This window comes from Gymnogyps californianus, chromosome 8 (genome assembly GCF_018139145.2).
Source record: "Gymnogyps californianus isolate 813 chromosome 8, ASM1813914v2, whole genome shotgun sequence".
NCBI classification, from domain to species: domain Eukaryota; kingdom Metazoa; phylum Chordata; class Aves; order Accipitriformes; family Cathartidae; genus Gymnogyps; species Gymnogyps californianus.
The window spans coordinates 25,050,754-25,078,374 of NC_059478.1; the positions used below are offsets into that span (position 1 = coordinate 25,050,754).

General features: G+C 49.9%; 1 protein-coding gene across 4 annotated transcripts in view; it reads left to right on the forward strand.

Annotated features, from left to right (window-relative positions):
• RNF220 (ring finger protein 220) overlaps nucleotides 1-27,621 on the forward strand; it is a 226,576-nt gene that overhangs the window by 152,002 nt on the left and 46,953 nt on the right. For 2 of the 4 annotated variants that reach the window (XM_050900694.1, XM_050900695.1), the window contains 5 exons: nucleotides 1,389-1,434; nucleotides 12,497-12,592; nucleotides 16,978-17,020; nucleotides 25,101-25,222; nucleotides 26,251-26,383. In XM_050900694.1, coding sequence (XP_050756651.1) covers nucleotides 1,389-1,434; nucleotides 12,497-12,592; nucleotides 16,978-17,020; nucleotides 25,101-25,222; nucleotides 26,251-26,383 — 440 coding nt within the window. Of the gene's footprint in view, nucleotides 1-1,388; nucleotides 1,435-12,496; nucleotides 12,593-16,718; nucleotides 16,801-16,977; nucleotides 17,021-25,100; nucleotides 25,223-26,250; nucleotides 26,384-27,621 lie in introns of those variants that run through there. The other 2 variants (XM_050900696.1, XM_050900697.1) reach the window with 2 other exon arrangements.

Sequence of the window (27,621 nt, forward strand, 5' to 3'; positions counted from 1 at the left end):
AAGGCAGATTAAAGGCAGCCAAATTCAATTTCTCCCCGCTGCCACTGCAGCTCGGCATCTGGGGCTAAAGTGTCCCCGACAAAGCGAACATGACAGGCACATTGCTTTTTTGTCACATCTAGTACCATGTTGATCTTCTAAAAGTCTCATAAAAATTTATTGATGTCTCCCATATTGCTGTGATTGAGAAGAAAGGAGCGCGGGTGTGCGGAGCCGGGCGCGCGCGCGCGGGCGAGCATGTGTGCGTGTGTATATTAATGTTTCTGAAGTAGATCTGATTTGATATGTCTTGTTCTATTGTCAGCATCTGTTTAGCGAGGCTTTTTAATACTTTCTGGCTGCCGATCACTCATCCTTAGCCTGGGATGCAGGCTTGCATACAAATTTTGTTATTAAACACAATTCCATTCCCCCCCTTCCCCAACCTCCGCCTCCCCCCGCTAACCTCCCCCCTCCACGCACCCATCCATCATCTCCCCGGGGCTATGGGGAGCTGGGAGCCAGCCACCCCACCAGCGTGCACTTACAAGCACAGGCACTGGGCTTGGCAACATATTTCAAGAGCCTTTTGCCTGCTGCAGGTGCTTTGCATTGACAAATCGAATCATGGGGAAATAATTTATTTCCTAATGCTGTTTGCAGCATGTTAGCAGGAGAATTTACATGAGAGAGATTACTTTAATAACCAAAAAATTACAGTGCAGGCCTCCCCACCATGTCGGCTTTGATATGTAATTGTTTCAAGTTTAACCTGTCTGGAGGGGGGAAGGTGTTATTAAATCTATAGCATCTCCCGCTGGCGAGGGCAGGCGAGGAGGAGCACCATGGCGGGGACCTCCTTCCCTGCTAAATGGGGAACAAGCTGAATTAACAAATCACTCCAGCCTCCGGCAGAGCTGCTGCCTCCACGGCACAGCAGGAGCTGAGGGGATCTTCTTTCCCTTGCTCTTGCGCCGATTTAATCTCCTTCTCTTTCCTCCCCTCCTTTTTTTTATTGTGCCTGACCCTACGCAGGGCTTGCCACCTCCACTCCCCTCTCCTTGGCTTTCTTCCCTGTGCCCCTGCAGGCTTGCTCCTCACTTTTCCCCAGGGCTGGGAGAGGAGCTGCGCAAGCCCCCGAGGAGGAGGAGAGTTGGGATTCGACTCTGCATCGTTTGTCTGGGTTTGGGGGGTTCCACTCTTAGGACCATTTTATGCCAGCTGGAGAAATAGTTGGCGCTGCCCTCCTTTCCATGCCCCTCCGGTCAGGGCGAGGAGGCTCTTGTTGGTCTGGGGAAGGGGAGCCATGCGCTTTGCTATTTGACCTCGTGAGATCCCTCAAAGCGCTCCCTGCCTTGCCCACCGCAGCAGTTTTGTGACGCTGACCCCGTTCTCTTCTCTCTTGGCAGCAAGAGCTCCATCCTGAAGGATGCCATGGCAGCGGGCACCCCCAAGGTAAGTGAGCACAACTCAGCACACTTTCCCTGCCCGGAGGGATGCTCTTTACACTCCCTCACATTCCCAGCCGGCTCCCTGTCCTGCTACTCTCCCAGGAAGGTGGCCATTGTATGGGGGCCAGCCAGCACTGGGGGAAGCTGCTGCCCCCATGCACCCGCTGGGCTAGAGTGGCCGAGTCCCCGCATGGGGCTCTGTCGTTCCCCATGCAGCCGAGGGATGGTGGAGCTGAAGGACCCGGCGGGCTCCGGGACTCCAGATTGTGTCTAATGACAGCTAATGAGAGCTGATCACACGCAGGCTGAGCTCAGCCTGGGAAATCATGTGCAGGAGTTCCTGGAGCCAGAGCCATATGCCAGCTTTGGAAGAGGGGGCTGGGAGTGCCTCAGGGGAGCGAAGCACACCTGAGGAGGAGCCCAAATCACTAAAAGACCCCGTCTCAGCCACATCCCCCTCCCCAGGACCCACCTCCCATCCCCTTAGCTCAGAATGCAAAAATACGAAATGCACGGAGCATCACGGCATCACTGCAAAGGGCATCATGTACTAATTAGTATCACTGTTAGCTGGACTTCATATGATATGGCAGTGGGAAGGACCAGAGCTTGGGCAGGCAAGTGGGTGGCAGGGAGCACTGCAGGGCAGCTGGGCATTGCACAGCCTCTGAAAACCACGCTGTGCTCCCCAAGGCGGGCAAAGGCAAGTGATCCAGGCTCTCCTGTGCTTCTGGTGACACAATCCAAGCCAGGGAGACTCATGGCTCCCAGGGAAGCACAGGGCATCTCTCACGGGAGGTGTCTTTGTACTTGTTTTAATAGAATTCACTTCAGGTATCGCCCTCCCTTTTTCTTCTGGAAGCTTTGGGTCATTTTTGGCATGTGATGTCAGAAACGGAGACTGAAATTTCAGCTCTAGGTTTTCCCCTTGGGGCTGGGTGTCTTGCCAAGCACATCAACACCTTGTCTGCCCCACCAAGCGAGATGCCAGGGAGCCACCATGCTGACACAAGTTCCTGGCAGGCAGGGACACCTCCCAAGTGAACTCAACAATTTCCCAAACCTTCCAAGGGAAAATAAAGATCGCAATGATACTCTGTAGTGCTCCACACCTTTGGCATTCCCATCTCCTGCGTGACTATCCCTGTCTCCCATGCCCTGTCGCAGGGGAGACCGGAAGGAGACCAGAGACCTGACTATTTCTCCCATGAAAAACAAGCAGAGCAGAAAGCAATCCCCAAACCCGCCCACCATTGAAAATCCACAGAGTGTGAGGCTGCCTTGGGACGTCTTGAAGGAGCTGGAAAGGGCACCCGCAAAATGAAAGCAGCTGGACTCTGCAAGCTTCCCTTTCCCTCCTCGTCAGGTCTGAGTGTAGATAACTCAATGGTCCCAAACACATCGCCTGCGACGGAGAAGGATGGCTAGGAAGACAGATTAGCTGTTTGGAGGGAAACGCAGCGAGTGACTGACAGAGACCAGATAAAGAAGAAGGTCCATCTCGCAGCAGGGCCGGGCTTTTGAAGTTTCCATTGACAAAGAATCCCATTTGCCTTGAGCGAGGGGATTAAACTGGGACTGGAGCGTCGTTCTATGTAAAAGAGATCAATCGTCCCCTGTCACCACATGGATCTTTCCCTTTGCCCGTCACGTCTGGGGCTAAGAACATTAACTTCAAGAAGCCAGGAGAGCAGGGAGGGAGAGGGTGAAATCAGGAAATCTTTCATTCCCTTCTCAGAGAACTTGAAAGCCTCTCAGCCCAGGAGGATTCATTATTTCTAGGTGGCTTTTGCTGGGAGACAAGTCCTGTGTGGCATGGGAAGACACAGCGCTGTCACCTTCACCTGAGCTTGGTATTAAAGGCCCCTTTGTAACCAGGCGGGATTGAGAAGGAGGGTGGTGGGGAGATGAAGGCTGCTCTTTCCCTTTGTGCCCACTGAGTGTTTGCAACATGGGGTGGGAATAGCCCATCAGGATGTGAAGTCCCTCTGAGAAAGTCCTGCTGGGGACAAAGCTGGGCCTCTGGGCCACCCTTAACAGGGGTCCCAGGCAGAGGGATGGGGGACAGACCCCCAGGGTGCACTTGCAGCCCACGCCCATGCACCCAGGCATTGCTGGAGGTCTGGCAGGCACCACCTTGGAAGAGCTGGGACCTGTGCCGTGTCCCACTTCCCACCCTGGGCACCAGTGGAAGGGGTCGCAAGGACCATGGGGACTGCCGCAACATTTCCGGGCCAGTCCTTCTCCTGGTGCCAAGAAAAGGGCCACCAGCTCCAGCAGCTCAGCAGCAGGAGGAAGGAGCTGCACCTCCCCATCCCTCGGGAACATCCCCTGGCAGCACGGTCAGGGGCAGGTTGGTTCCACCCAGGGACATGGGAACTGGGGTGGGGTGCAGGCTGGCCATGTTACTTTTGTGGTCATCGGTGGCTTTAAGACCACTTTAGGACTCATTTAGGACCTTTGCATGTAATATCACTACCATCGCTGCTTCTGTGCTGGCCTGAGGCTCTTCCCGGGGTGCAGCTGGGATCAGGGGATTTAACCCCCCTGTGCTCTGTCTCCTGGCTCTGCTCCCATCCCTTCCCCACAGTTGCCCCGGCAAATGTCTCTCCTGGCAATAAAAGCCCAGATGTAAACGCATGTTCCTCGCTCGCCGCTTTCCTGCCCCTGAAGAGCTGTCACTCACTGCACTGGGCCAATTTTCATGGCAATATGTCAAAGAAAATCCAATCACTCAACATGGGATGTGATGAATGCAGGATTATTGTATCAGGTTCTTCTATTATTGGAGCCGACAGAGGCAGTGATGGCCAGGCAAGGGCTGCGAGCTGAGGGGCTCTGGCCAACGTGTCTGCTCAGTGCCTGGGCTCCCTCTCTGCGAAGGCAGCACTGGAGGAGAAGGGCAGTGCTGAGCACCACATAGCTCCACAGCGTTCAGGATCCTCCTTTGCTTTCTGTGAGCCCAAGCCCAATCGATCATGCCATGCCAGTGTGGACAAGCCACTTGGATAAGCAGCTGCCAAACCTGCATAGTGAGCCTCAGGATGAGATTTCTATCCAACCCTGACTGCCACTTACTTACAAAAGCTGGTGACAGCAAGCTGGGCTCTGCCAGCCTCTGGCTGGGGAAAAGGGCCTGAGATAGCTGCCTGGTGTCTGCAAGAAGTCCCATGGCCCGCAGACGGCAAAGGGAACGCTGCTGTCTCCTCCCAGCTGCTGTTTCTGTCCCTGATTGCAAGCTTGGATGCTCACCCCACAGCTTGTGATAGCCTTTGGTGTCTGGATCTTCCTGTTGCTGAGAGCCAGGTAGCCCATCGAGCTCCCACAGGTCAAGGCGACAGCTTGCTCTTGCTGGGCTGCCTCGTGCCTATGCTTTGCAGAAGACAGAGGTGCAAAAAGGTGCTGAAAGCCCATCTCCTCTGCAGAAAGCACACCCAGTGGCCCTGCTCTGGGAAAGGTCTTCCTCAGGCATTTGGACTTCAAGGAGAGTCCTGGACACCTGTAGCATCCTTCTCTGATGACATGTCTGAGACACCAGGAGGAAGAGGAGGGATGGGAAAAGAAATTCTTCACCAAGGAGAAGTTTCAGTGTCAGTGGGAACAGATGCTTCACGCTCATGGGAAGGGATGGAGGATGTCTGTCGTGGTTTAACCCCAGTCAGAAGCCAAGCACCACACAGCCACTCCCTCACTCCCCGTCCCCCCGCCCCTGCTCCCGGTGGGATGGGGAGGAGAATCGGGAAAGAAGGCAGAACTCTTGAGAGTGCTGGGTTGAGATAAGAACTCTTGGGTTGAGATAAGAACAGTTTAATAACTAAAGTAAAATATAATATTAACAATAATAATAATGAAATATAATAATAATAATAATAGCAATGAAAAGGAATATAACAAAAAAAAGGGGGGGGGGGGAAACGCAGTGATGCACAATGCAATTGCTCACCACCCGCTGACTGATGCCAGAGCCGCGATCCGCCCCTCCTGGCCAACTTCCCCGTTTATGTAGTGGGCATGACATTCCGTGGTATGGAATATCCCTTTGGCTAGTTCAGGTCAGCTGCCCCGGCTCTGCTCCCTCCCAGCTTCTTGCACACCTGCTTGCTGGCAGAGCATGGGAAACTGAAAAGTCCTTCGCTTAAGATAAACGCCACTTAGCAATAACTAAAATATCAGAGTGTTATCAACATTCTTCTCACACTAAATCCAAAAGACAGCACTGTACCAGCTACTAAGAAGAGAGTTAACTCTGTCCCAGCTGAAACCAGGACAACGTCCTTGCTTTTGCTGAGCTAGCGACCGTGCCTCCGTGGTCCCATTCACTGGTGTGGTTGTTCACTAACCTTTCACTGTTGTCCTGGGTCACCATGGGGAAGCCCAACACCAGAGTCACTCAGGAGGACACTTTCTGAAGGTGTGTCTGAGCCAGCCGTGCCCCAGACCTCTGTGAGAGCAGAGCTTCCCTGCAGCATCCCCAGCGTGGTCAGAGGCGGTGTCTCAGGCAGACCAGGCAGCAGGGATGTCTTGCAGAGGCGTACAGACAACATCACAGACTCCGTCCAGGCTTGTGGCTGCCCAGGAGCCTGTACGTAGCTGTCAGCAGCGTGCAGTTCCCCTGGGCATCATTCCTGGGCTACACACACTCCCCTTGCCTTTCCCCTCTTGCCTTGGCTGCCTCTTACAAGGGGTTGTGCAGGAGAGGAGCACACGTTAGACTGAAGCCGTGTTTGTGAGGTGTATAAGCAGCATAAGTCCAACTCTTCCCACTCTTCCTTGAGCAGCTGGCGGTAACTCTGGGAATCGGCGTCCCCAGGTCCTCCTAGCTACCTAAGAGTACTTCTTTACTACTGGCCCATGGCTCTCCCTCCACGGGCTATCATCTAGGTGGGATATCATCTCTGCCCAGAGAGACCTCAACCCCTACATTTCAGGGTATTAGCTGCAGACTGTTACCTGTCACCTAGCAGGTGAACTTACATCCCCTGTGAAAGTGCTGGTACTGACCACTGAAGGGGAAGAGGCTGGGCTCCATGAAGCACCCCAGCTCTCGCGGCGGGTTCAGCATTCGTTTTCTGCTCTTGCTTCCTAATACATGACTGCAAATCATCTTTCCCACTAACAGTCCAGCCCGTGCGCTGGCTCTTGCTGCAAACAAACAGTGATGTGAGTGGCCAGGAACAAAATCCATCTCGGCCAATTTGTTTAGGTGTGCACCCAGCTCCTCGGAGGGTGCCCACAGGCAGGCAGCCAGCGTGCTGCTCCGAGACCTCCGGCGGAGCTGGGAACTGAGCCACAGTGCCAGAGCCCTTTGATTCCCCCACCCACCCCCGTGATTTTACAGCTTCACCGAGCAGTTTGAGAGAGAATTACAGCATCTAGAGGGAAATTTGACCACTAAAGCCCTCCAAGGAAAAAGAGCTTTGAAGCAAGCACGATTTGGAGCCTTAAACCTTGACAGAATGTCTGTATTAAGCCCTTCCCAGCTGCCTCGCTCGAGATGAAATTTCTAGCACAATCATTTAACTTCTCCGTATCATGCCTGGTGGTAGGAACAGGGGACGGGTGTCAGGGCCCCGGGGTTTTAACTCCTTCTCTTGTGTCACTGACCCACTGCGGGGGTTGGAGAAGTCACTCACCATATCTGTGCCCCCTCCCTCTGTAACTGTGATTTACAAGGAAAGATTAAAAAGCTAAATCTGAGTATTGTGGCAAAGCTATGGCCAAGCCGAGGACACAAGAACAGCCCACAGATATGCGAAGGAGGGGAAATTACGTAGGATGAGTGTTGACTGGCTGTGCTCCCTGCCAGTTCGGGGTGATGAATACCAGAGCCACTCCAAAAAAAATCTCTGCCAGGCTTTATTCCATAAAACAAATTACCCATGAGCAAACAAAGCCCCTCGCTCCCCTTGGGCCAAACAGCTGTGCCCTCCCATTAGTCTGGGGAAAACGCTGCATTCGGCAGGAGGGGCGGAGAGGGATGTGGTCGCAAAGGGGAGCCGGACAGGCTGGCAGACCCCGGCAGACCTTGGCCAGACCTCTTTCCCCCTCCATCCTCGGTGCGCCGATGGGCAGTTCTGCTGGAAGGGGCCCCTTTCCCCATCGTGTAGCTGGTGTCTCGCCCAAGAGGACCCAGAGCTCGATTACAATCCCAGGTGTGACTGTAACATGCACAGAAATAAATCAGTAGCTCACATTTCTGTAAGTTTATTCTACTTGCAGACCACTGGAATCTTTCAGCGAAGGCCAGAAGCTGCTGATACCATTATTTCTGTTCACTGTTCACACGCTTCTCACATTTAAGCCTTTCATCCCCAGCCCCATCCCACCTTTATCTCTGCCAGCTAAAAGCCACTAGATAATTTTACCTCTAACTTTCCCAGGAGCAAATGTGGACCCTCCGAAAGCTTCTAGGAAACTCAGCTCTAATAGTAGCATCTTTGTGTCAGGGATCCTCCAGCAATAACATAAAAAATGGCTAGCAGAGTTGAGGGGGAAAATCGCAGCGAGGCCTGGTATCACTCATTGCTTTCGGGTTACAGTTCCCAAGTGATAACAGCTATTAGCAACACTTTGACGGCTTCCCTACCGTGGAGGGGAGGGCAGGAGACAGAAAACATGTCAAGCTATCACCTCCATGTTAAGTGATAAGTACCTATTTACACGGCAGAGTTAAAGCTGAATGCATCAAGCAGGGAACACTTTGTGCCAAAATAAAAAAAATAAAAAAAGGCCATACAGATACATAAAAAGCGGGGTTAGGGTATTTGTTCTGCTGACAGCAGCTGTGATGGATTGTTTAAGAAAAATAGACTCCCTGTGTTTTTCCAGGGCTATCAGAAAGCAGGAGTCCAGCACTTTAATACTCTCAAATGACTGGCCTTGAGAGGCAGCAGAATGTCCGTGGCACCGGCTGGGCTCTCCCAGCGCTGACACCTGCCCCGGCTGCCGGCGAGAGGCAGCGCTTAGGGCTGGGGGCGGTGCGTGCCGGCAATTTCCATCCATTTCCTCGGGCCGGCGGCTGCACCCTGACACCCATCCCCTCCCCTCGCGCTGCCCCAGGCCCGCGCCTCGAGCGCCTGCGGGTCGGGAGCCGGCAGCGTGTTGGCACGCGTGCCCTTGCTGGCATCACCTAGGAGCTGCCCGCGGCTCCTCCGCCCGAGCAGGGAGGAGCAGGTCCGGAGAGCGATGGACTGGGATCACAGCAGCAGGCACACTGGCTGCATGATGCACATTCGATTCATGCCGAACCTGCCTGTGTATTTATATACATGAACTATATGTTGTTCCTAATTGCATTGAGACCGCTGAAATGTTTGCAGATGCTGCAGCCCAGCTCTGCAGAATTGCACGGTCTATGGAGGGTGTCGGGAGCTACCAGGGTGTGAACCTCGCAGCGTGAGCAAGGCTTACGTGGCCTCTGCTTCCTGCTGGGATCCGCGGACACAAGCGGGTAAAGCCATACATCCAGACATGTCTCTTCTCCTTGGCACGGCACAGCTGGGCTCCAAGGGGTGGGAAGGAAATGCCAAGCGGGGCCATGGCTGCCCGGCACGGCAGGAGGGGCTGGAGGAAGGAGGGAGTACATGGCTCAGACAAGATTGATGGCCTCGTTGCCATTAAGAAAAAAATTAGCCGGTGGCGGCTATCATATTAAAGGGTGAAGAAGCCGTGAATTATTTTCTTAAAGATCTTATCACTTACAATGATAATTTTACCTTCCAAAAGGCCACTTTTAATGAGGCAAGCCAGGCAAAAAGTCATGATTTAATGCCAGATTTTTTTTTCCAAACACATTTTACTGCTTTTTTGTCCATGTTTAAAAAGCGCCAGTGACCTTTTTTTATTTAGCTTGCCCCAGGTGTAATGCTCAGGCTGATCCTCTCAGGGTTTATAACCTCCGCAGAGAGTGCCTTTACCCAATGGAGAGATGATTTAAAGGGGAGGGAGAAATATGAGGCTGCACGGCCGCTCACACAAGGCCCTTGCTCCGTCTTTGATGGTGGGAGCGGTGGTTTGGCAGGGGAGGGGAGAATGGGGAGGGAGGAGGGTGCTCTCACTCCGATAGCCCCGCTCAGACGCACCCTGAAGGGGAGCTGGGCTGAACTGGTAAGCAGGCGGGGATGAGCTGGCTGGTGGCCTTTCCCCAGGGGGAAAAGGGATATCTCAGCATCAAGGATTGTTACCGCCATGCCGAAGCGGCTGGTCCCCAAGGTAGGGAGCATCTCCGCACAGCCGTACAGCACACCTGTCTGCACGCAGAGCACCGAGCACCATGTTTTTGGGGTAGGATGCCAGAATATGGATCTGCCCTGCAGCATGGGCATGCACAAGGGCTGGGAGGCCATGTATAAAGCTGCCTTTTCTCTCCACAGCCGTATTCCCAGATGCCAGTCGAAAGAGGAATGGGGATCGTATCGCTGCCCCTTCCCCGCTTGCCGGGACCCCGGTGGGAGTGAGCAGTGTGGGTGCAGTGGGCAGCAAATCCTCAGCTTGGTGTGCCGTGGCCATGCATCCTTGCCAATTAGCCATCAGGAAACGGCCCCAACACAACGATTTGGGAAAAAAGAGGCCAAAATTGGGATGGCAGCCTAATGCAGAAATGAAAGTCACCCTGATGGCAAGTGCCTTTCCTAATCCCTTAGCCCCTGAGCCTGCATCCCTGCCTGCCCCCGCGGCTGCTTGAAAGGCAAAGTGTGGCACAGCGCACGGAAATGAGAAAAACAAATGAAGTCAAGTTTCCTGAGAGTGAAGGGGAAGTGTGACTTGGCATCTCTAACGCTGTGTTTAACATGCCGGTGAGGTATTTAGAATTGAAGTGCTTGCACACAATTTAAAAATAGACAGTTTATTAATCTAAACTGCACGTGTATGTAGAAGAGGCCTCGAGATTGACATCTTTGGGATTAGTTTAGCCCTGCGTTTTTCCAGAGGTCATCGCCATGGTGCTCAGGAGGTTTGTGGAATAAATGGGGCCGGCGTTCTTCCCGGGACCACACGCTAAAAACTAATACATAACGTTTAATTTACTGTCTCCATAGCTAGCCCAACCATTTTTCACATAATAATATTGGATTAGAGCTACCAGAAGCTGAGGGGGGAGCTGGAGGCGGGGAGGGTTTGTCTGTCTGTCGCCAAGGAATGGGGAATGGGTATTTTTTCCCCTTCTCCAGAATACATTGGAAGACAAAACGGATTTAACCCTCCCAGCTCCAGGGTGCTTGGCTTATTAGAGGCGGGAAAGGGCATTAGCACCACTGCAATCAGGGCTGTTGTTCTGAGCCACACCTGAAGACTTTGAGCCTCCATCCCTCCATTTTGTAGGACATGTGCAATCCTGCTTCTTCAGAAATGGTCCTTGTTCTCCATTTAGAAAATAAAGAAACTAAACAACAGCAGGAGCTCGGGGTCTGCATTCTGCTTCGCATGGTTATCAGACGGCTTCTCCAGAAATAAATGAGCCTCTCACCAAAACCGATCACCAGTTGGGTTTGGCCAACACGTGAGGCAGGAGAACCCCCTGCTCTACCCGTCTCTCTCCAGCGAAGCAGAAGCCGGTCTCTTGGGGCAGCCCTTGCTGCGTGCCCCCAGCCCCACCGGCTCCCGCTGGCCCTCCCAGCGCCTGGCATCCTTGTTGGGCTGAGCTGAGGAGCATGCCAGCCCTGAGATGTGCCCAGCACAGCCCTCGGCGTTGGCAGGAGGGACCGTGCCTGGGGAGGTAACTGAGCACCCCAGCAGGTAATTCCCCCGTGACCCCTTTCAGTACATGATGTCTCTGCACGGCTGGTGGAGCCATGTTTTATGGCAGAGACCTGTAGTGCAGACAGGGATGTGGCTCTTGCCCTCGTGGCAAGGCTGGCATCTCATGCCCGTGGGGTTGAACCCAGCATCCCAAATCCTCCCTCCCACCTCCATCCCGAGCATGCCCTCCCTCTGTGCCCATGCCAACCGTGCTGCCGTGCTTTTCTCGCCGGGAGAGCTGCCCAAGCCCAGGGGATCGCATCCTGCTGACTGAACCGATTTGTATGCTGAGTCATTTTTCCACTTGCTCATATCTTTCCAAAAATGCACATTTTTTCACGTTTCATTTCAGCCCAGAGGCAAATGTTTCTGGAATACTTGCCTTTCTCCAAGGTATTATGCTTTTTAATAATGTTGTCACCACACTTGACCTGTCCAATTCAGATGATATCTACACTTCCCTTCGCAAACATACACATCTCCGAGCAGTCATTTATTGTCGAATCTTGCCAGCTGATTCTCAGAAACAAACATCTGGAGAGCTGCATTTCCAGTGTACATTTTTTACAATGTATTGGGCTATATTTACCCTAGTTTAGCTAATTTATACTTTAAATTAGAATTTTAAATTGCAATTTTCCCTCAAACTCTTCTAATAATAAAGTTCACTTGCAACTCAGTGTATATTTTTTTAGATGCTGTCAAACTCCCACGGTAATTTTCCCACTAGAGTTCACTGTGTGTAGAATTTAGACTTACCTACTATTGACTTGAAGTTTATCAGTGATTTCTTAGGTCTCAAATATCACTGATCTTTTTAACCTTCTAAAAGGCCCTTTTTTTCTGTGCTACTTATTAAAATAAATAGCATCATTACAGAAGGAAGAGGTAGTTGCGCTGCAAAGGTGCTGAGAGCTTTAGTGCAGTTTACAAAGCTATTGAGAGATTTAGTGGCACTTAGAGGGGCGGACGAGGGCACGTAAGCACCGCTCCACGTCAGCACGCCTTCGCCTTACCGTGTGAATTTCTGGTGTGGTCCTCACGCATCATTTCCAGCAAGGACTGATTCTGCCCCCAGCCACCAGACCTGGGGACAAAATGACCACCCCTTTGTTGCGTGATGCATTTGCACTTTGCTAGACCCTGCAGCCTGGTCCCCTTGTGGGGCAGGGTCCCATGGGAAGAGCAGAGCCAGCCCCACAGCCCAGCAGTCCATCCCAGCGCAGCCCCGCAGCCCGGCAGACGCTCTCCGTGGCTTTGAGGGCAGCTTAGCGAAGGGCAGAGAGCTCGGCAACGCTCACAGCATGAATTTCTCCTTTCTCTTGCAGTCAATTTTGTTGTCGGCCTCAATCAAGCGGGAAGGAGATTCTCCGACAGCATCACCCCACTCCTCAGATGACATCCATCACTCAGACAGATACCAGGTAAGCAGGCGGATGCCGTCACTGGTCTCAGCCTTAGGCAGGGAGCCAGCTCACTCCAGTGCCCACAGCTCTCTGTGTGTGAGAGCCCGGCTCTCGGCTGTGCACTGCTGCCCCAGCTCGCCTGCCTGCAGCATGGGGACGTAAGCACTTGGTCCTTCACACAGCTACGAAGGTGTGCTTTTGTCTGCAGAGTCCTCCCAGCTCCAACTTTAAACCACAGCTGTGCAAAACTGCTTTAAATCTTTGTAGAGGTTTCTGTTGCATTATATTCATCATTTTGGTCGTTGCCATGGCTATGTTTGTCATTACTTACCCCGTGCCACCAGGAAACTTTCAGAGAAGTGATTTTTTGGTAAAACAGTGAATGATGTCAGCCTGCAGCAGGCCAAAATTCTCCGTTTCACTGGTGTGCTGCTGCCCAGCAAACTGACTCGTGACTCCCACCCAAAACAGAAATGGTTTTGGACCATCCACAGCCATGCCAGCATGTTTTATAAAACATCCTCTGCCCAGAGGAGCAGCAGGTCTTGACTTGTGACGCAATGAGTAAAAGTTGAGGGAGATGGAGCAAGAAAAGAAGAGAAAGGCAGCAGCACAAGTACCACTTTGCTTGTTGTACATCTGTCTGTATTTTTGGGGCAGGCTGGCACACTTGACTCCGACTCAACACACATCCAAACTGTTTGGCTGCAAGCGGGCGCTCAGCCCCTAGCGTCAAGTAAGCTCTGAAAGGCAGCAGATCTGCAATTAATGGTGGTCTTCAGCACAGATCCAAGCGTGCCTCTGCCTGCCGTGTGGACAGGCTGGGTGGGCCATGGCTGTACCAGCTTGGCATACGCCCATCACCCTGTATCCTGCGGTGCTCTGCAGCGATACCCTGTGCCCAGGCTCAGGCAGACAGTCAGGTCTTCCTGCATCGGCCACTTCGCGTGTGCCAGGTCTGCGTTTGGATCTGCAGGAGAGGCTGATGACCAGGGCTGGCGGTCTTAACCAAGCAGCCCCAGTTAAAGCATGTGTTCCTGAAGACAGGTCCTATTAGTAGCAGGTTTGTACATTTGTTGCCCATTATTCTGTCCTCTGTCCTATTTATTGGTTATATTATCAAATATGGACCAGATCCTCCATTGTTTGCTACATATTCCCATGTAGCCTTCAGTTATAACTTGGTGTCACATCACAAGTCACTTTAACCTCCTATGAACGATGAGACCTGGTGCAAAGTAAGAGAAGCAAAACCCTGCAGAAGATACAGAAATGCCTAATTCAGGTAACCCCGCTCTCTTTCCTGCCTGTTTATTAAGGCTAATAAATAAATCACGTTCTTTCCGAAAGGGTGTGGAAGAGACTTTTGCTGTGGCCCCCTTTGTTGGAGAACACCCCTCCCTTCCCACTCGAGATTTCAGTCTCTGTGAAATTGGTGGTCCCTTGCAGTCCTCCGTTCCTATAAATTTTTATTATGTCATACTTGAGGACAAATATTCTCAGCAGAAGCCCCCTCTATGTGCTGAGTCTAGCTAGTCTGTAATGTGTTTTAAGTTTGTGAGTGTATTTTATGGAGGGTTGCAGCCCTTAATGCAAATGTGTAATGGGAGTTGTAAGTCTGCACTGCAGGGAGAAAAGACCTCTGGGGCCTGATTTTCATTTATGCTTGTGCTGGCTGCGTTATGCTGCTCTAGCAGTGTAAAGGGACCTCAGAGTGGGTACCAGGGTTGTGTAAAGCCTCAGTGTATCCTTAATAAAGCCACAATATGAATGAGAATTCAGTCTTCCTGGCTTAGCAAGTGAAATGCTCAGGAAACAGAGCAGAAGACTCTCATGGTGGTGACTTTAAGGGCTGCAAAATTTAGCTTTCAATATGCAGAGGTGTGCTGGAATTATGAATGTCCCTTGTGTTATCTGTGATCTAATCGTGAATATACACTGTATTCGTAACATGCTAGAATGTGAGTTATTGGCGTATAGGTTTTCAGAATTCCTGTGGCTTGGTTTTCTTAGTCCTCATGCTTATTTACCATGGGGATATTTAGGGAAGAAGGAGACTTATGAATAGGAGTGCTACAGGAATACGGGCTTGCACAGCACTTGGACTGCTTGCATTGCTCCCCACGCTGAGAGGGAGCTGCAGCGGAGGCGGTGGGTGGCTCTGGGACGTGGGGAGGGGGGATCCCTTGCCTTCCCTCTGCCAAGCCTGGTTGCTGGAGCTTGGTGCATGGACACTGATCGGACCAAGGTGGTGGCAGCTGGTGTAGTGCAGGACCTTGTGGTATGGGTCAGAGGGGGGTGCTCCTCTGAGATACAGTAGGTCCTGTCAGTCGGGGCTTTTCCTGCGCTCCGAGTAAAAATAAAGCCATTTTAGTTAGATTTAGATACAACCCTGAATCCCCAGTGGAAAAATCAACAGGAAATTGTAAGTCATTCACCATACTGCAAAAGATAACACTCAGGCTCAGAGGGAGACCACCTTGCGTGGGTCAGCTGAGCCCACAGAATATTTGTGGCTGAATAACACATGGAGTGAGTATAACTGAAAGCGTAAAATCCTTGTCCAGGAAAGGCTCACCTCCCTCCACCTGAGCTCAGCAGTGAGCATGCCTCTTGAAAGACAGCTTAATTAATTAGAAGGGTAAAACCAACAATCAGCAGCTTTGATTTTGTAAGTAAGCACATGTGTGAAAATACAGCTGCGTTTCAGCTTGCAGACAGAGCTGGGATGTACGATGCAGGTCAGCACTGCGCAAAGCTTACCAGCCAGCACCTGAACTTGCTGACTGCCCATCATCTTCTGATACAGCAAAACATATCGGGGTTTTTTTTTTTGTTTTCCCTCTGAAGAAGGAGCAGCAGATTGTCAGGTGCCAGCGTGAAGACCCAAAATGTAGGTTTGATTCCAAGAAACAAAGTCTGGGGAGTCTGCAGAGGGGTGAACAAATGGGATTTGTGTGTGTAGGAGCCTGTGCTGCCCAATTTCTAGCCCCTAGCTCTCTCCTACCCTCAGGCTGGTCCACTGGGGCTGTCCCCCACCACAGCTGTGGGGCAGACATGGGAAAGCAATCCACAAGCCAGGTTTGATGGCCCAGGTTTGCTGAAATGCAGAAAGCAAAAGAGGGGGAAGAGGCTGAAAAGCACAGGGGAGGTGGCAGTGCTCCACCTGGGTGCCCCCGCGCCCGAGGCACAGGGCCACTTCTCCTTGGGAAGGCCAGGAAGATTTTTAGAGCCCCGAAACTGAGATGGGTGCCATTGGGGTGGGTCGGGCCGGGGTGCCCTGCCCAGCCCCGGCACACGCAGCCAGTGTTGGCGTTCAGGCTGCGCTCGGCCCGCAGGACAGGCAGGAAGGCCGGGGCTCCTCTCCCCGGGGCCCTGCCTTCCCCTGGGGCCGGTGCCTGAGGGTCCCTGGTCAGGCAGGGCCGGGGAGGCAGCCCTCAGGGCTCCATGGTGGGGCTGGGGCTGGGCAGGGACCGTGGAGGGGCCTCTGGGCCCCCATTGGACATGTGCCTTTGGGTCTAGCTACCCCTTGGGCCCTGATTGGCCAGGTGCCCTTGGGCTCCTGGGGTCCCCAATCCCTAATTGGGGAAGAAAAGTTGGAGAGTGGTTGCCCCTGGTGCTTGATTGGCCAGTGCCTTTGGGTTACAGTTGGGCCCAGGGCCCTGATTGGCCAGTGCTGTTGGGCCTAAAGGATGCTCAATCCCTATTGGGCCAGAAAATTGCTTCCAGTTGCTCCTGGGCTCTGATTGGCCATTGCCTCTGAGTTCCAGTTGCCCCTGGGCTCTGATTGGTCATATGCCCTTAGGTTCCAGTGGCTCCTGATTTCGGATTGGCCAGGCACTCGGGTGCCAGTTACCGCTGCTTTCTGATTGGCCAGACGCCCCCGGCTTCCAGCCGCCCCTGGGCTCTGATTGGCCGGGGCTCGCTGGGCCCTGCTGCCGCCTGTCGGTTGCCATGGGAACTTCCTCCTCTCGCGCCTCTCCCCGCCGGTTTCCTGGTGAACTTTCACCCTCTCGGCGGCGGGTCACATGACCGGGGCCAACATGGCGGCGGCCGCTGGGGGCTGATCGGCGGCGCCTGCCGGGCCGCGCCGTATCCGCCCGCATCCCGGGCCGCGCGGGGGGTCCGCCCCGGGGCCCGCCGCCCCGCTGCCCCGCCGGCCGCCCGCGGCGCCCGCGGCTATGCAGAGCGGCAGGAGGGGGCCCGGCGGCGGGGGCCGGGAAGAGGTGGGTGCCGGGGGGGGGGGGACACACACAGGCCCGGGGCCGGTGCGTTGTCCCGGTGATGCGCGGGGCGGGGGGGCCGGGCCGGGCCTTGTTTACCGGCGGGGGGCGAGTTGTTTACATCCGTCGCCCGCGGGCCGGGGGCCCTGACACTTCTCCGCTCTTGTCTCCTCTCTGCAGACCTTCCTGCGGGTGCGAGCGAACCGGCAGACCCGGCTGAACGGTGAGTGCGGCCCCGCGCGGCGCCCCGGGCTGCCCCCGCCCCGCCGGGCCTCCTCCCGCGCCTCCCCCTTCGCGGAAAACTTTCCAGAGTTGGGCCGAGTTGTGTGAACCCGCCCCCCCCCCCCGCCCCCGGCAGGCCGGGAGCCGCGACCTGCCGCGCCTGCGGCTGGTGGGGCGCAGGGTGTGTGGGGGTGAAACCCTCCACGTTCCTCCGTGGCTTCCTGCGGGAAGCGGGGCTCACCGCTGGGTTCCCACCAGCGAGTTTCTAAGTAGGCCCTGAATCCCGTATTTGCAACTGTGGGGCCAGGCTGCTGTGCTTTCACAGCTCACATGGCAGAATCTTGCAGTAAACTTTTAAACCAGCAGTCTGAGCGTCCATGCATCTGACGTCATGTTTTGTTTTGGTTTTTTTCTCTCAAACCCACAGATGCTGGTGCATTACTTTTATTCCTGTATTTCTGGGTGTTCCTAACAGCAAGTAAACAAATATTTCTAGCAAAAAATGCCTTGGTATTTAAAAAATAAATCAGAGGTCACTTTATTTCAGAGAGAGAAGGTCCCATCTCTATTTGTAAATCGGAAAAAAGTATACTTTTTTTTTTTGCTTGAGCTGAAGAAGTTGAAACTCTTTTCCCAAAGTTCAGAGAAGTCAGAACTTACCATTTAAATAGTAACAATATTCTGTCATCTGATTTTGTATTGCTTATAGCTGGTCTAATATGTACCATTTAGTCAAAATTTGGTTGTTCAAGCTATCAGGAGGCTTGTTAATTTTGAGCTTCCTGCTGTGATAGTGTGAGATAACACCAGTGACATTGTGCTGATGCAGTTTAGAAGAAGATAGAGATACCTTAACAAAATAGCAAAAGGCTTTAGAGTGTACTGATAGCAAAATAGTTTGCTTGAATTTGAAGTACGACATGTTTAGCAGAGTCTTAAGCAAATAGAAGCATTATTAAGATACTGACCCTATATCTTTGATAAGTTATACATAACTGAATTCAGAGCTAGCTTGGAGATTTTTAAATATCAACCCAGAGGGCTAAAAACCTGTGAACTCTTGAAAGTCTGTTAAGTCATACAACAAAGAGATGAGTTGCCTCGCATCAGTTACAGGTGACTGCTGGCAGGTGTGCTCACATCTGTGCTCTGAGATGAGTGCAGTGAGCTGCCAGCATTGGCAGGTAGACCCTTTTCCTGACACAGAGGCTTCAGATGGCTGAAATGCACTGAGGTATTGCTCTGCAGTGACTTGTTTTGTGTGACCGAGGTCTCTGGAGTCGGTGATGTCAAACTGTTTCTTTATTATTTTTGGATAGCTGGGGCTAAGCTCCCACCTTCCACCTTTTTTCAGGCCAACAATGTGCAGTTATCTTATTTTAAATTAAAAAAAAAAGTCTGAACCAGGCTTTTGAGGTTCTTGGTGTTGTGGAGTCCTGCAGTATGATTGAAAGCTCTTGATGACAGCGTGCTCTGCTGAACTGGCTCAGTATACTTTATGCTTTTGACTTTAGCCCAAAGTAGGGCTGCAGCACAATCTGTGTAGACTGCAATCTAGGAACTCCTCTTGGGCCCTGTTCTTGGATGTTTTTGTGAACCTGGGCTCATCTAAAGGGAGGTTGCTGCTTTTATACAGCGTTTGCGTTGGTTTTGCTGAACCTTCTACTTTTTTTGTATATACTTTTTGGGGTGCAGTGAGCAGAACTAACGGTCGTATTCCAAATGAGGACATTTGGTTAATTTATATAGTGCCCTTATAACGCTGGTATTTCCTGTCCGTTCTGTTGTACACCCTAACAGTACTAGGTCCAGATGTTAGGGAGCTGGATGCAGAAATACTAGCTGAAGTGCTTTGGCTTTGGGTCACAAAGAAGGTCAAACTAGATCAGAACTGGTTCCTCCCGACCTTAGCTTTTTGTGACTCTGATTATTACTGTTCCCAGAACATACCTGTAGTGATGCCTGGTTCAGTCCTATGCTGTTAGATTAGTATCCAGCTGGACGGTTGGGTAGGTTATACTGCTCCTTTCTATGCACGTGACTTTATACTTGTGACCACTGAACTCGGCCTGCTTTCTTGTTTCCTCCTCCACATTTGTTTGCACTAAAATAACTTTGCGATATTCGTAAGCTTTGCCACATTATTGTTAAAGAGTTATTTAAGCAGTATTGCTCCAGATGGAGAACACCTGAGTGCTTTGGGGAAAAAAAATGCTTATTGGTCTATATCTTGTGTTTTAATGAACTTCTAATCAATCATGCAACTTTATAGCTTGCTCTGTGAGAATGGTTTCCTTATCCCCGTTAGCTTACATTGACAGAAGTTATGTAGGATTTGTCCAAAGATATCTGGCTTTTTGTTTCATATTCTTATTGACACACTGAAGAAACTTAGGATATAGAAAATGCAGTCTATCTGTCGAAGAAAAATTATTTCATTTGTTTTTATTACGTTTTAAGTGTACTTTTCAGTATTGTCGTAACCAGTTTATCTTGGTACCTCTGTCAAGCTTCTTACCAGCTGAGTTCCAGAATCGCTTCTGGAAACTCCTCCCGTAAAAAGGGGCCCGTGGTGTTTGCTCTTCTCCCACATAGTCCTTGACTCAGATCTCAGCTGCCCAGGCTTTTTGTGCCCAAGTCCTGTCAGATCTCCTCATTGTGTTCCATCCTGTTGTGGTCACTTGGGAAAGTGCAACAAGAGCTCAGGAAAGAGAAGGTAGAGAGGGAGATGTCTTCTGTGAGCTGCTGTTGGCCTGGCTGCAACATGATTAAGTCCTGATAGTTACATGGTTCACGGGTACCTGATGGTCCAGAATTTTAATTTTGTAAGTCAAACCTTTGACTTAAATTGAACTGTAAGTAAGGTGAATGCATTTGCAAGCTCTGGAGCAGGAGATTAATGTTCTGTCTGTTAGGCTCTTGGTAGAGTGTTTGTATCTGAACTTCCCTGTCAGCCTCAGTGAGTTAATCCCGCACCTCTCCCCTGTGCTAAACTCACTTTGCAGAGGTTGTGTCCTTGTGAACCCAGGAGTATGAGGTGTTGATTCCTGACGAACCCATGTGATAAAGAAGGCATTTCTTTCATTTGCCTTATTTCCAGTGTTGCCAAACTGGAAACTTTAAGCCACCCTGTAAATTGATGCTCATGGAGTTTAGCAGTGCAGAGCAGGTTAGGTAGTAATTCAAAATTAGAGGCACAAAGTTAGGGGTTAGTGTATCAGAAAGTGGATTCAGCAGGTTAAATATGTGCCAGCCTTGGAGAATAGTGTCAGATTGAAGGTTGCTGAAAATCATCTGTGTGGAAGTTTCGCCATGCAAATGTGAAAGCCTCACTGAGACCCTTCTGTGAATTTGGCCCTTAATGTTCTCTCTCAGGCAGATAAGCAGCAAATTGTACATAAGGTCTGAAACAGATTCGTTCTTGACCATCTGTTTTCTTGCTTTAGCTTGTTCTTGAAATGGCTTTTTGTGCTCTGCCATTGCTGCCTTTGTTCCCTTGGATCAGATGCTCTTGGATAAGTTGGTCATCCACAGAAGCTTTTTGTGATAGGCCTGACAAAAATAGATATAACCGCTCCTCGAAACTCCCCTAGTAGATTTGCAGAGAGCAGGTGCTCGCTCTTGTGCTTGAACATCTTTGATTTCAAATTTAGGGGTATTTGCAAAGTTGACATTCTCAGTAGAGTTGTAAAACAGGTCCTTACAAAGCTCCTCTTGCACCTGCCTGAGAAGCTGATTCCTGTTTTGGTGGTGACCATAAGCCTGCCTCTCTGGGCACAGCCCCCGTGGAGGTGGTCACTGTGCAGTTTGTTATTGAACCACCACCAGCATGTTGTGTGCTTTTGTAGCTGATGGGTGGGGGAGGAATAAAGCTAGATGATTTTCACTGGAAAGGAGACAAAAATGTTTCCACTTAATTTGATTGGCCTGCCATTGCAGGAGCTGCTAATGATGTCTGCATGGGACTCGGGGGACCACTCAAACTGGTGGAGGGAATCATAAGAGACATTGCTAGTAACTTAATCATCTCCTTTGATGCTGTGGTAGAGGTTTGTGTACTGTCCACTGCTAGATGCTATGTAAGAGCACTTCTAAGGTAATTAGTGCCCTGTCCTGAAGGTGAATTTTTGCTTGGGGAGGGGAGTACCAGTGAAGACTAAAATCCATTAGCCTAGCAAAACTTCCTGAGAGAAAAGCTAGAGAATAATATGATCTTTAGGCATTAATAAGGTTTAGCTTTGATGGGGAGAGTCCATTGTGAGAAAAGATCCTCCGTCTCTTCTGCCTGTAAGGCAGCAGTGGTGGGCTGGCTCCTTCCCTCCACACCGGTGGGAACACAGGGGCCAGTGTATCCTCAAGAGTAGAGGCTTTGTCAAGTGCAATGTGGCCCTTCCTCTAGGGCAAGCAGCTTCTCACCTTGCATAGTCCCAAAAGACCCCATATTAGGAAAGGGAAGAGCAGCTCCCTTAGCCAGCACAGCTCCTAAGTTGTCAGAGACTGTAACTGAGATGCTGGCCATTGCAGAGGGTCCCAATACTTGCTCACCTCCATGTGCTACTTTCTCATTCATATGCTGTGGTGACTTAAACTCCCTGGGTGCCCGATGGTTTAGGGTAACCTGAGGGAGAACATGCATGTGCAGCAGGAGTGGTGTGTAGGGTAATGTACGTCAGTTAAAAGTGAGGCCTCAAAGGTGCTGGAAGCCCTCTGATGGCCTAATAATAATTATTAATGCTAATAAAAATTAGTGAACTCCTCACCTCCTGGCAGAAGGCTGGAATAATAACTGCAGAGTCATTGTTCAGTCAGAGATAAGAATGGGTCAGCCTTGTGCAAAAACCTCCTTCCCTGAGCTCCGTCCTCTTCTTGCATCCAGTCCTCCACTGGCTGCGTTTTTATCTTCCTGAATTACGAGAGGGAATGGCTGGTTGTTTTTTTTTTTTTTCCCCCCTCTCCCATGCTCCTGTGACAGGAGTGAGGGGGAGAGGGATTAGTGAGCTAATTAGAAATGATTGCATCTATCAACACTAATTAACAATCCTGTGGTCTCACTTGCGTGTTCTTTTGAGCTGCTCCCCTTCGGGACAGCACCACAATCACCCTCTGCCTTTGGGGCCGCTCCGTCCCTTCTGTGCTGATTGGAAGTGATAGCCGGGCTGCATGTCGTGTCGGGTAGGGACAGCGCTGCTCGGGATGTGCTTTCTAGGCTGCGGCATTCCCTTTCGGTTTCTGCTGTCACCAGGGGCACCCTAGGCCTCCATGGGCACAACACTGCCGCTGCTAATGACCACAGAATGAAAATGGCAGGAGGATTTGTTTTCAACACCTCTCTCTTCCAGTGGCTTTTTCACTTGTGGCACTAGAACTTAAAGGGCTGCTTCTCGGTGGAACTAAATGAGCCAAGATAGGGGATGTCTGCTGAGTCTTGCGTGGAGCTGGAGCAGAGTGGGGTTCTGTTCCCAGCCCTGCACTAACATTTCAACAGCGGATCAGGTACTTGTTCTGGCAAAATGGACCCAAGAATTTATCAATGCAAGATCTAAAACAAGTTGTCTTCCTTTTATCGCTGTTACAGTGCATGGACTGGAGGATGGCAGTAAAGAAGTTAAAAACACTAATAAACTTGCCAGGCAGACTGACTTAGCTGAATTGATTGGCCATGGGGAGTCCTACCAGAATAATTAAACTGCTCCTTCCCTACACTTCCCTGTTTAAAAACAGGATGAGGTGAGAGAAAGATGTGTCTGCGATCAGGATAGAGAAGGCTTTGTTCTTGTGTTTTTCTCAGGTCAGATAGGTGTTTACTGGAGAATGCTCAAGTCGTGTCTGATTCCAGCCTCCTTCTCTGTTTTGTGCTGGCTCTACAGAGCTAGTGAGGCAAGGAAAGAGCACCCTAAACTTATGCGAAAGAGCCATACTGGAGAATATAGGTATTCACTAAACCATAACTTCAGAAGTCTCTTGTGCACTGAAGTGCAAACCAGAAAGAGCATGGCTTAACTCTGACTACTTCTGTAACAGGGCTGGATGATGTTGAAGGGGGAGGAGGGATAGTGTTTTGAGGCTCAGGAAGGGGAGAGAAAACACAGAAGACATGTTGGGGGTCATTGTTTTATTTAAAAGTGGAACATAATTCATCTGGGCACAATCAAATTAGCAATAACACTTCATGATGTTTGCTTCTGTATTGACTGGAAGTCAAGTGGTTTACCTTCTGGAGTAGAAGCTGACAGTATAGGTACAATAACAGATTTAAGCAGACAAATTAGAAGGGAAACTATTAAAATATCCCACTAGGAATACTGAAGTACCTGAAGTGTGTGGAGAGGCAGGTGGGCTGTGGAGCTGTCAGTGTGGTGTACCCAACACAAGAAAGGGTTGTGGAGCTTCAGCAAATAGAATTTAGACAAACGATGAAAGTGGTGTGTGTTTACTTGAGAGTCTCTGTTGTTCAAAGTGCCAGGTATTGAAACCACTCTTGTTTTGGTCTCAAGTTGCTGTCTCTTATTCTAGGAATGTCACATTTGCAAAATCCCTTTCATGATGCCAGGAGTGGAGATTTATTTTGCAGGGAGTTTTCCCACAAATCTGTCTCATTCAGTGAGGAAAAGCAATGCCTAGGGAATAATTTGAAGCCTTCTTAATCCTGGAGTATCAGGGAGTGTAGGGGATGATGAATACTCCTAATTCTGGATTGTGGGAAAGCATATCTTAACCTAGAGTCCTGAGTCCAGGGAAGCCAACAAGAAAGCCTTGGAAGAGGCCTTTCAGGTCTGTCTTGGTGTGTTCAGCTGAAACTTTGTAATTCACTTGGTGATGTGCATACACTAAATTGATGCACTTTAGAAAACAATTGACAGAAACTTTCCCATACCGTGGTCCTTCTCTTCCTGGCATTCCAGCAGCTTTCTCTAACTCGTTGGCTGCAGGGAGCTGTTGGTCCCACAGTATTCAGGCATGAAGGCTTTCAGAGCATGCTGCAGCGCTCAGAATGTCAGTAACGATTTCTGGCTAACACAGCTTTTTGGTGGTGTCATCTCTTATTATCACATGGGCTTTCCTTGGGCTTTTCCTTGTCTCTCATTCAGAATTTTGACCTTCCTTATTAATTAAACAGTGACTTTCCTGCAGCCAGTGATTGAGTTATTCAGTAATACCTGCCTAAAGCCATCATAATAAAGGACAGAAGTTCTTTTTAATGCAAATGATTTGGTTCCAGATGTTTTGATCACATTAAATGAAGGCACAAATTAACCAGAGGTTGGATTAAGCAACAGGCTACCTTGGCTGCTTTTTCTCATCATCGTGATTCCTAACATGTTTGTTTCCCAGAGTGTGCCCTCAAGAAGGCAGTGTAGCCCCCAGTTTTCCTCTACATGAAAACAGTGAAATAAAAATAAGAGACACAGAAGCTATCTAGCATAGGTGCTGCGTTTTTCACAGCAAAGAACTTTCCTCTCCATAAATGTTACCTGCTACTAAGATGCTGCTCTGACTTGTTCGTGATGTTCTGGGAAGAAATTATTCAGGATGTACAGGAGACTCTGTGGTCCTGGAAGTGACTGTTATATACCTTGTCCAAGGCTTTTTGGGTGCTACATCATCCTTCTACGGTCTAAGCAAGTTCTTATGTAGGGAATAGATGTGTTAGTGGATGGATCTCGGACTTAGAACACAAAATCCAGAACAGGATTCAGTGGCTTGATCACTCAACTTTGAAAACAATTTCAAGCTTCCAAGAGAAAGTATTTAACTGTTTGAATAACTTACCTGGGGATGTGCGGCAGATATTCCCTCTCCTAGTTATTAAATCGTGAGTAGTTGCCTTTCTGAAATCAGGCTGTACTCAGCCACAGGTTACAGATTTATTCTGGAAAGTGCTAAGTAACAGTCTCTGTACTGTTCATGGAGGTCAGAATAGGAAGTTGCAACGGGATTTTCTGGTGTGAAATCTTACCATTTCTGCCAAGGGTTTATTATTTGGAGCTGAGCAAATAGAAGAGTGGATCTACAAACTTGACATGTCTTCCTTTTTTTTTTTTTTTTTTGTTTTGTTTTCTTTCCCTGGTTTCTCCATGCAGCTCGGATTGGAAAAATGAAACGGAGGAAGCAAGACGAAGGGCAGGTATGTCCCCTCTGCAGCCGACCTCTGTCAGGATCCGAGGAGGAGATGAGTAGGCATGTGGAACAATGCCTTGCAAAGGTAGAGGCGCAGCAGAATCGCCAGCTGCCATTCCCTTCTCCCTACTCCCAGCTTTGTCTGCAGTTGACCTAACATGGGGCAAAAACTAACATTGCTGAGCTTGCAGGCAATGCTAACTGTCTCCCTAAGATCTGTAGTTACTTTTCTTTGTCTTGGAAGATGGATTCTTCCGGATTTTTCTCCTGTCTTGCATTATAACTTTTTTACTTCATGCACCCTTTCGCTGTTATTGAAGTCTAAGTTGAAGACTGTAAAGGTAGAGCTATTGAAGTTTATGAATCCTTTTGTAGGACTTCATGCTTCCTGTGTAGCACAGCAGGAGGAGTTCTTTCTGATATCTGCCTTTGACAACATCAGAATTATTTTTTGTTGGGTTCTTTTGTAACAGACTGGTATTTGTAAATGTTGCATGACCATCTTACTCCAGGAAGTGCATTTGAGCAGAACCGTTCTCTTGCTGTTCATCCCAAAGACAGCAAGGAAGAAGGAGGAACAAGCCCTAGGGGAGGGAGAGAGTTGTGTCATAGGGCTTTCTGTGCTTGTTTCTCAGGAAAAGCCCACAATAGAGAAGATAATAAATTCATTCTTGTTGCCTCAAGAGGTGCATGGTGTAGAGAGGTGTTTTTTGATCAGTGTGCCCCAGAAAATACGCTCTAGGAGAACATTCCTTCTGGGGGTCAAAGGAATCTGTGGTTTACATGATAGGGGAATTGTGCATGCAAGGCAGGGGAATGCATGTTGAAATGCACATCAGCATTGTTGTAGGAACCAGAGTTTAAATTTCCATGTGTAAAAATGATGAACCTTGCTACTTGTTTTGATCTTAAGGCTGTCAAGTTCTTCCAGCACCCATTTACTTCTAGATTTAGATCACTGGGAATGAGGGCGGGAGTAGATGCTGCTGTCTGCTCTATACTTAGCTTTCCTGGGAACAGTCCAGCTTTTCTTCTCCATCCCACCATGAGTTATTAACCCCAAAGAGCTATTTCGTGCATCTCAACGCTCTGCCCCTGCTTTACCCTGTGCAGAGAGAAGGTTCATGCATGACTGAGGATGACTCTGTGGACATCGAGAACGAGAACGGCAACCGCTTTGAAGAGTACGAATGGTGCGGGCAGAAGAGGATACGGGCTACTACTCTCCTGGAGGGAGGATTTCGAGGTGCGCCAGTGTTTTGGGGGCCCTTGTAAATCATTCTGCTGTGGAAGTTGATCGTTGCCTATCTTTAAAGGGAGGGACCTGGAGATTTGCCTTTCACAAAGGGCGGGACCTTCAGCCTTTGCCAGAATGTAAAGTGATTTCAGCTTTCTGCCTCTCTTGAATGATGAGAGTCAAAACTTGTGCAAATCTTGAACAAAAGCATGGCGTTATTTCTTGCTCGAGAAATGTGGCTGAAGAGGGAATGGGTAGAATGGGGAGATCATTTGGGGAAAATAGCTTCTTATATGTTACACATAGTAAGAAATACGTGGAAATATGTGAAGAGAGGGAAATAGAAATGAAATTGTAAAAATTCCCAGCCTGGAGTGACGAAAGCTGGTGTATCAGCCTCTGGTGATGTATTGAAGGTGACAGCTAAGTCGCTTTAGCACCTGCATAAAATATTAAAGGGCCAGTTGTGCATTTATCACTCCATCCCTTTTAAGGTTGATAAATGAGAATCCAGGAACCTGCTCTGCACCTCCAGCACTGCAAGCTCTTAGGGCTCCCAGACAAACACATTTTATTTTTCCTCCTTCTTTTGCTCCTTCCCCAGTGACGGGGAAATCGGTTACTGAGGAGAGTGTGAGTTATGGCAAAATTTGACCTCTCGTGGGCTTTATTGGTGAATGTAATTTTAGCTAGAAACCTGGCCCCTTTCTTACACTCAGCCCTTTGGCCTCGAAGAGGAGGATTTACTAAACTGTTCATTGGCATGAACCTCTGGCACTAAGGAGAGTCTCTTGCAAGCAATCCACGTAGCGCATGCCTAATGAGAGGAGGAATGCTGGCTCCCTCTGTTCAATAAAAAGGATGGGATGTGATCTCTTCCTATATCTTCTTGGATTTTAATTTAAAATATCTCAAGGGGAAAGGCTACTACGTAAGGGAGTTGGACTTAAAAGCCAGCCATGTGCTCAGTGACAACCTGGCACTCCTGATCTGCTCTTACCTTCCTCTGAAATTAAATTGTAGCTGGGTTGTAGCAGAGCAGATGATCAGGAGCACAGAGGTGAAGGAGCAGCTTCTTTGGGTTTTAAAGGCTACCCAGTGAAGCTCACACTGTCGCTTCCTGCGTCTGTAGCCTTACCTACCTTAACTTTTTTTTGTGCCTGCATGGGGAGTTGCATCCGTACATGATTCCAGGTAGAGGTCTGATGAGACCATGCAGGGCCTTAGACTATGTTTATGTAGTATAG